Source organism: Leptonychotes weddellii, chromosome 11 (genome assembly GCF_054177405.1).
Source record: "Leptonychotes weddellii isolate Sample4059 chromosome 11, ASM5417740v2, whole genome shotgun sequence".
Lineage (NCBI taxonomy): Eukaryota > Metazoa > Chordata > Mammalia > Carnivora > Phocidae > Leptonychotes > Leptonychotes weddellii.
The window spans coordinates 44,984,190-44,992,420 of NC_138379.1; the positions used below are offsets into that span (position 1 = coordinate 44,984,190).

The window sequence follows — 8,231 nt, forward strand, 5'->3', positions numbered from 1 at the left end:
AGGGAAAAGGTTGGGAGAGGCGACTGACAAGGATGTTACACTTGCTGTGAAATGATTATCACAATATGCTTAGTTACACCTATCACCATGCATTGTTGGAATTTTTTTTTTGTGGTAAGAATTTTGAAGATCTATTCTCTTGGCAAGTTTCAAATATATAATATATTATTATTAACCTGAGTCACCATACTGTACATTCCATCCCCAGGACTCATTTATTTTATAACTGGAATTTTGTGCATTTGACCACCTTTACCCATTTCACTAACACCCACCTCCACCTCTGTTGATCACCAACCTGTTCTCGGTGTCTGAATTCCATGATTTCATGTTGTCGTTGCGTTTGCGGTTATAGATTAGACACACACAGCATTTGTCTGTAGGTTCATAAGGGATTTGTCTGTGTTTTCTTCATGTGACTTAATTTTATATCTTCTGCTATATAGATATCATGTATGTGTCACGTGCCATAAACCCTATGGAGAATTTTTTTTATTACATGACAGTTTATGTAAAGACTTACTTCTCATGCAGCCTTTGGCAGGTTACTTAACTTCTCTGTGCCTCCATTTCTGCATCTTTGAAATGTAGGCAACATTATTACCTGTCTCACAGGGTTTTTAAGAGGATTATAGAAGTGATTTCATGTAAAGAGTTTTAGACTTGTGTAGTGTACTGAAGGTTTCCAAAAATATTCGTTTTGTTAGAGAGGTTCCTTGTTTGCTTTTATCTTGACCTGAGATTTAGAATGTATCGATTCCATATTTTTTCCACTAGAGGTCCCTCAATTACTCTCTTCGAATACATGTCTTTGACAGTTTCTTTTCTTTTCTTTTCTTCTTTTTTTCCCCCCTTTTTTTAAGCCACATGTTTATGGTTTGGGGAAGAGGTACCACAGAAGTTTAAATCATACAATTTGGAGTCAGAAGTACCTGGATTTGGGTCTTACTGAACTTACCTTCTATGTTAGTCTCTATAATAGGGGTATAATAATGCTGCTTGTATCATAGTGCTATTGTGGGTAGTTTATTTTCATTCAAAATATTGTAAAGATTCTTTTTTCTTATTCTAGGAAACAATGATGATAAATGGGCTAAAGTTACAATAAATGTCAATCACAACATGCTTACATATAAGTTAACCCTCCTAAAATATTATTTTAAAATGTAATAATATCAGTACATATTTTTTTTAAAAGGACACTTGAACCAATTTCTTCATTCAGTACTAAGAGGGGGCTGGAGGCTGAGTTGCATATCCACTTCCATACTGTGCTCCATAGTGGGGCACCAAACATCAGTCTCAGAGAACATTCTGGTCTGCAAATCCCAGCTGCTATAGTGTAAGGGGTATCAGGAGAGTAACTGCAATCAGCATAGCGTTAGTGTGCTGGACACACTGCAGTTTGAGTGTTAGGTTTTCCATATTGACTTCCCTACATCCCAGGCCCCTTCTCAGTGCTTGGCATCTAACAGTGTGTCTCCTGAGCAATCCCCTGGTGTGGCACTGAAGCATAATGGAGGATTAGCTGTGGACTGGAATGATCTTGGCTCTCTGCCCGTTATCCAAGATGAGATCTTGGGTAAGATTATGTCTCAGAGTTTCAGATTCTGTAAAAAAAAATATAGGGGGATAAAAATACATATCTCAGGCCATATCCACAGCCATGCTGAAGCATGAGTTCTCTGTGGACATGACCTGGGAAGGCTGCTCTAAAGCTGTGAGTAGAGCGCTCAACAAGCTGGGGAGAATTGAGTTTGACCTTGACCTGCCCATCAACTCCATCAACTCTGAGCACAGTACAAACACTCTGCTGGAGACCCTGGGGAAAACAGAAAAGGCTCATTCTTACCTGGGCCCCAAGAAATGAGGGCCTGGACTCCTGGTCCCAAAATGGACCAAGAGGGCAGGACGCTGATCCTCTCCTGCCTTCCAGATAGATGTGAGCCTGGCAGTCCCACTCAGTGATGGGAGTTCCTGCAGACACCCTCACTTGCTCTGCTCCTTCATAGCTTCCCTGTAATAAATTAGAGCTGTTTTTGTTGGAAAGAAAATACATATCTCAGAAGACTGTTCTAAATGAGCTAATACTTTGTAAAGCTTGGACTACAATAGGAGTCATAATTGTTATCTCCTTATTTTTCCAATTGTGCCCCACTTTCTTAGTTTCTTTCTTTCTCTGCATGTGGTTAAATTGTTTTTCTCTATACTCAAGTCTATATAGAAACTAATTACTTTGACCCAGGGAACACTCAATCATTACATGGAAATAAAATAGTATGCAGGTTGAAGATTCCAGAGGAACTGAGTGATGAGTACCAGGAGTGTCATGTCTGGGGTATCTTTCTTTCTTTCTTCTTCTTTTTTTTTAATGGGGAATCACTCATCAAGGCATGAATATTGCCTTTACTAGGACTGGGAGGTTTTTCTTGGTAGATAGGAAAGAGGAGAACTAACCTGAAGGAGAGGGTGAAGGAAGAATTACCATACAATTTACTCAGGTTCATTATACACAATTTGTTTTTCAGATACAGAATCCATTCCTCAGACCACACTGACCATGTATAACCTGAGTAGCTACGACACAGGTGACTTTACCTTTTTGGGCATCCCTGGCCTTGAATAGTACCATGTCTGGATCAGCATCCCCTTCTGCATTATCTATCTTGTGGCCAGCCATTGTGGGCAACAGTATCCTTCTCTACCTCATTGCTGTGGAGAGGAGTCTTCATGCACCCATGTTCTTTTTCCTTTCCATGCTAGCCATGACAGATCAGATATTGTCTACCACATGTGTCCCCAAAACCCTTGCCATCTTCTGGTTTGGTCCCCAGAAAATCAGTTTTCCTGGTTGCCTCACCCAGTTATTCTTTCTGCACTACAGCTTTGCCCTGGACTCAGCTATACTCCTGGCCATGGCATTTGACCGCCACGTGGCTATCTGCTCCCCCCTGAGATACACCACTATTCTGACCCCCGAGACCATCATCAAGGTTGCAGTGGGCATCTCCTTTCGAAGCTTCAGCATCATCCTGCCAGTTGTATTCCTGCTCATACGTCTCCCTTTCTGCAGGACACACATCATCCGTCACACATACTGTGAGCACATAGGTGTACCCGGCTCGCCTGTGCTGACATCTCTGTCAACATCTGGTATGGCTTTTGTCTTCCCATCATGACAGTCATCTCAGATGTGATTCTCACTGCTGTCTCCTACACCCTCATCCTCTGTGTGGTCTTCCACCTCCCCTCCTGGGATGCCCGCCAGAAGGCCCTTGGCACCTGTGGTTCCCATGTCTGTGTCATTTTCATGTTTTATACACCTGCCTTTTTCTCCATCCTTGTGCATCGCTTTGGACACAATGTCTCACACTTTCCACATCATGTTTGCCAACTTCTACATTGTTATCCACCTGCACTCAACCCCATTGTCTATGGAGTGAAGAGCAAGCAGATCAGAGGTAAGGTCATACTTTAATTTTCTACCAAGTGTTCAGAATAATGTTCCAATGTGCTTTGGAAAGTTAACATCATTTTATAGGTGATATTAATGTAGCAAGAAAGAGAAAAAACCTAATTCTATTTTATTTATTTATTTATTTATTTATTTATTTATTTATTTAGAGAGCACAAGTGTGTGTGGGGGGAGACAGAGGGAAGGAGAGAGAGAGAATCTTAAGCAGGCTCCATGCTTAGTGCAGAGCCAGACTCAGGGCTCAATCTCACAACTCTGAGATCATGGCCTGAGTCAAAATCAAGAATCACGCACTTAGGGGCGCCTGGGTGGCTCAGTCGTTGAGTGGCTGCCTTCGGCTCAGGTCGTGATCCCAGGGTCCTGGGATCGAGTTCCGCATCAGGCTCCCTGCTCAGCGGGAAGCCTGCTTCTCCCTCTCCCACTCCCCCTGCTTGTGTTCCTGCTCTCGCTATCTCTCTCTCTGTCAAATAAATAAATAAAATCTTAAAAAAAAAAATCATGCACCTAACCAACTAAGCCACCCAGGTACCCCTAATAAAAAGCTGATTCTATTTAAAGTGAGAATTGTTTGCAGGTGCTTTTGCATACCAGGAAAATGTCATGATCTATATGCAGGAGATGGTTCTCTATATAAAAAATTCCTGATGACCTGATTATGTGTGGAACATGACGTTGTATAGGATATAATGAAGAAGAAGAGGTGAAAACAGAGAGTTGACTTACTTTAAATAGACAAAGGAATACAAATTTGCAAATTGACATTTGCAGCCAATGAGAGAAAAATGTGTTAAGGCAGAAACACTGAAGAAGGGAGACTAAAAGTGAAAATATCAATGAATAATTCATTATTAGGGGGATTTTTAGATGGATTGAGAAAATTTATGATAATATTCAATACTTATTATTATTCATGATATGTGTCAGCAGTTTCCATTCAATGCCCCCCAATACATGACATCCTTCAGTAGAAGTACTATGAGCAGCGTGGTCTACCAGCAGTGTTGCAATGAGGAGGAGAGAAGCATAGGTTTCTCAATGCCAGCATTCTGAACGCTGGTGCTGGTGAAGGAGCATAGCTTCTAGACTCCAACACACATTGAGGAAAGGAGCTGCAGAGATGGTGTTGGAGATTTTGAGCCCATTCACTGGGATAGTAAAGTGGTCATTTACCTCCACTGGATGGGAGCCCATGGGGCCCTTAGCTACAGGGAGTATTTCCTGGACTGGGAGAGAGAACCAAATACCAGACACAGTAGTGTAGTGCAGGGGGGATAAGCAGAGGAACTCTAGAGTAATGCATGCATGGTAAGATGCATCTAATTGCACAAAGATTTCACTGGAGACAACACTATATATTGTATTTGAAGAAAGATCTAGAGTTCTAGAAATCTAGATTTAGAAATCTTTCATTTGTTGACAATTATCCATTGATTTGGAATTGTTGGTTGAGTATCCACTGTATTGCAATAAGGTTCAAAGTATTCAGAATATTAAGGTTAATAATACAAAGAGACTCTGTCCCGCTTCTATGGAGCTCATATTCTGAGGAGAGAGATTCACAAGAAACAAGAAAACAAATTCTTTACTTTCAAAGGGTAATGTAACTGATAGAAAAATGAAGTGAATACAGTGATGCACTACAAGTGGGCGATGAGGACAGTGGCAGAGAGGACAGCACAGGCAAAGGTCCTGGGGCTGGAAACAGTGTGACATGACTGTGGAAAGAGCAGAGGTCAGTGTGTCTGGAGTACAGTGAGGTGGGGATAGCAGAGGAGGGAGGAGGAGCATGGCCAGGTCTTGTGGGACTGGAATCAACCAAACTTCATTCTAGGAGGAGGAGACTGAAGCCTGCAGAGTGATTTTTCCAAGGCACACAGCAAGGCAGTTATAAATGTGGAGCTAGAATACAATCTGCCAACCCCCAGTTCAGAGATTTTCCTACTCAACATAACTTCACTCTTGTGAAAGCAACTCCAGAGGGAAGGAAAAATATGTAGGAATATCAGAGCCTGTTTTTCTTTTGGTGAAGTCCAATTGTCTTAAATTAAGTCCATCCTACTAAATGAGTGTTCTGTCCTATGTACCATCTTGCTAAATGTGCCTTACAAATATCAGAAGAGATGTACTCTTATTTTCTACTGATTATTTCTATCCTGCTGAGAACATGGATTAGCCAAGAGCTGATTTTTAAAAAATTTACTGAAGGAATCTAAGTAAATGGATTCTGAGCTAATTTATAAGTACACACTCATTTCATCCGGGTAGGCGCTCAAACCCATGGTTATTCATCAACATGCAGGGATGGCTCCCATGAAAGCTTAATGACCTAGAACAAGCAACACAGGCAGGGATTGTCTCCTGCACTGTGTCCCTTACCTTCTCCCACCCTCTATCTCTGGCCCAGTTATCTGTTAATATATTTTTACCATTCCTCTCCAAGGATGTTCATTTATTTCTGTGACTTACGACCTCTTTGCTGGTAACTCTATATCCTTGAGTTCATATGCAATCTTCCTGATAAATCCTACTGTCTGCATTCCTACCTAATAAGGCCAGTATTAGGATTAAACAAATAATGTAATTCATGTGCTTTGCAGATTGTAAAATACTAATCTAATGTTAGCTGTTAGGTTAATATTCTACTACTTACCACTTCCATTCTCATCTGAGAGGGGAATCTCATTAACATGCTTAACTCTGAGCTGATCATTGTCATTTAAAATCCCTCCTCCATAGGAGGGTATTATGCTAAGTGAAATAAGTCAGTGAGAGAAAGACAAATATCATATGATTTCACTCATATGTGGAATTTAAGAAACAAAAGAGATGGACATAGAGTAAGGGAAGGAAAAATAAAATAAGATGAAAATAGAGAGGGATCAAACCATAAGAGAGGAGGAACTTTAGGAAACAGGGTTGCTGGAGAGGTGGGATGGGTTAACTGAGTGATGGACATGAAGGAGGGCACTTGATGTAATGAGCACTGGGGGTTATATGCAAATGATGAATCACTAGATTCTACCCCTAAACTAATAATACAGTATATGTTAACTAAACTGATTTTAAATAATTAAAAGGAAAATACAATAAAATAAAATCCCCCTCCACTTCAGTGTTTATGGAAGTTGAAAACAGTTTAAGCCTGGTGTTTCTCTTCCCTCAAGGTCAAATCTACTGCCCCCAGATGCCAATGGCTCTTTGTGATGAGACTGGCTGCAAACACTCTGTTCCAGTGTCAGACCATGGATTACATTCCATGTTCTGGTTGGATTTAAAAGAGAATAGTTATATAAATATCAGCACTAACTTTGTCACATATAAATTGTCTTATCCTATATATTTTTATTTTTGCAAATTCCTCATCCTTTATATTAGTTATGAGATATTAAAACAATTCCATTAGGGAAATTGAAGGGTTTTACCTTTCCATCCTCAGAGTTTAGAGCTGTATCCTACAAATGGTAGGGATCCATGAATGTGTCTGTAAACCCTCTCTTCCAGAATTTCCACATTGTTTAGGTGTTTGTGTTTCCATTTGCTCTCTTAGATTTTAGTGCTACTCACTCCATCATCCTGTTTACCCCCACGTTAGCCAGACATTTGCATTGTCCTAGACCTGATCGTGCACATTTGTTTTAGCCAATTGCAAGTAGATGTAGTTATTGTGTTCAGCAGAATAACGTAGGCTTTATAAAAATGAGTAATGGAATGGATTTACAGTGTCTCTCTTAGAAAAGAGAAGGCAGTTGGAGATTTTATGCCTTGCACCTGTCATTTTGAACCTATGTTTTAAAATAAATGTATTTATAGGTCATAATTTCAGTTCAGTAACATTCACAAAGTACAGGTTATAGGAAACAAAACACATAGAAATTGGCAGTACTGATATGTAGCAAATACTACCCATGTTGCTTACAATCGGAAAGCTTATAGGTTGGCAAAAGGAATATATCACCTATATAGGTACTTTGGTCGGCTAATCTTATGCATTGTAATGAGTAGCATAGGATGTTAGGGAAGCACAAAGGAAGCATACCCAACCATTCCTCAGAGGCAAGGAAAGCTTTCTGGCAAAGTTTGTTTCTGTGATGGTCTAGAAGAACACAAAACCACTGAGCCTCAAGAATAAGGGGAGCAAGACCTGCCAGCCAGAGGGGATTGCCTGAGCCTAAGCAAGAAATCATGTGTTTAAAAAATCTGTTAAGTTTGATCTGTAGGTTGATGGAGGAATCATCTGTAGTGATGATGGCATTGCCCAGGGAAGTTGTAGGGGCTGGGCAGTGAGAAATAGGGGGACTCATAAATTGTCTTTGGTGGATTTAGGAAGCTGGTTGGAATATCAATAGATGAGGCTTGTAAACTATCTCATAGCTTGATGCTATTGTTGGCATTTGGAAGTTAATAATTTATCACACATTCTTTACTTCTTCTTAGAAAATAATTGAGGATAGGTATAAGAGTCAGACAAATTGATATACAAATATGAGCATTATTTCCAGTAGTGTCAAATTCAAGAATGTGATATGAGTGTGTATTCATGTTGCCTTCTTACTATTTTATTTCCAAGTGTAAACTTGGAAAGACACATCCAAGAGTGGGTCAAGAGCCACCAAACGATCACTGTAGTTCATTCTTCAGCTGAAGAAAACCACTGAATCACCAAGGTAGTTATACTTGTATAGGGACATATGTAGAGGGACGCCTCTAGAAAAGCTCTTCTCAAACTATCATTGAGCAAGGACAAGTTTTTTTTTTT

General features: G+C 40.2%; 1 protein-coding gene and 1 pseudogene across 1 annotated transcript; both read left to right on the top strand.

Moving 5' to 3' along the window:
- The first annotated feature begins 1,666 nt into the window (after window positions 1-1,666).
- On the top strand, window positions 1,667-1,870 carry LOC102748536 (copper transport protein ATOX1 pseudogene; annotated as a pseudogene).
- Window positions 1,871-2,545: 675 nt separating this feature from the next.
- Window positions 2,546-3,502, top strand: OR52H1 (olfactory receptor family 52 subfamily H member 1). The gene is given in 5 exon segments (XM_031027483.2): window positions 2,546-2,671; window positions 2,673-3,114; window positions 3,117-3,369; window positions 3,371-3,405; window positions 3,408-3,502. Coding segments are annotated over 5 exon segments (936 nt in total). The 5' UTR covers window positions 2,546-2,560.
- Window positions 3,503-8,231: the final 4,729 nt, after the last annotated feature.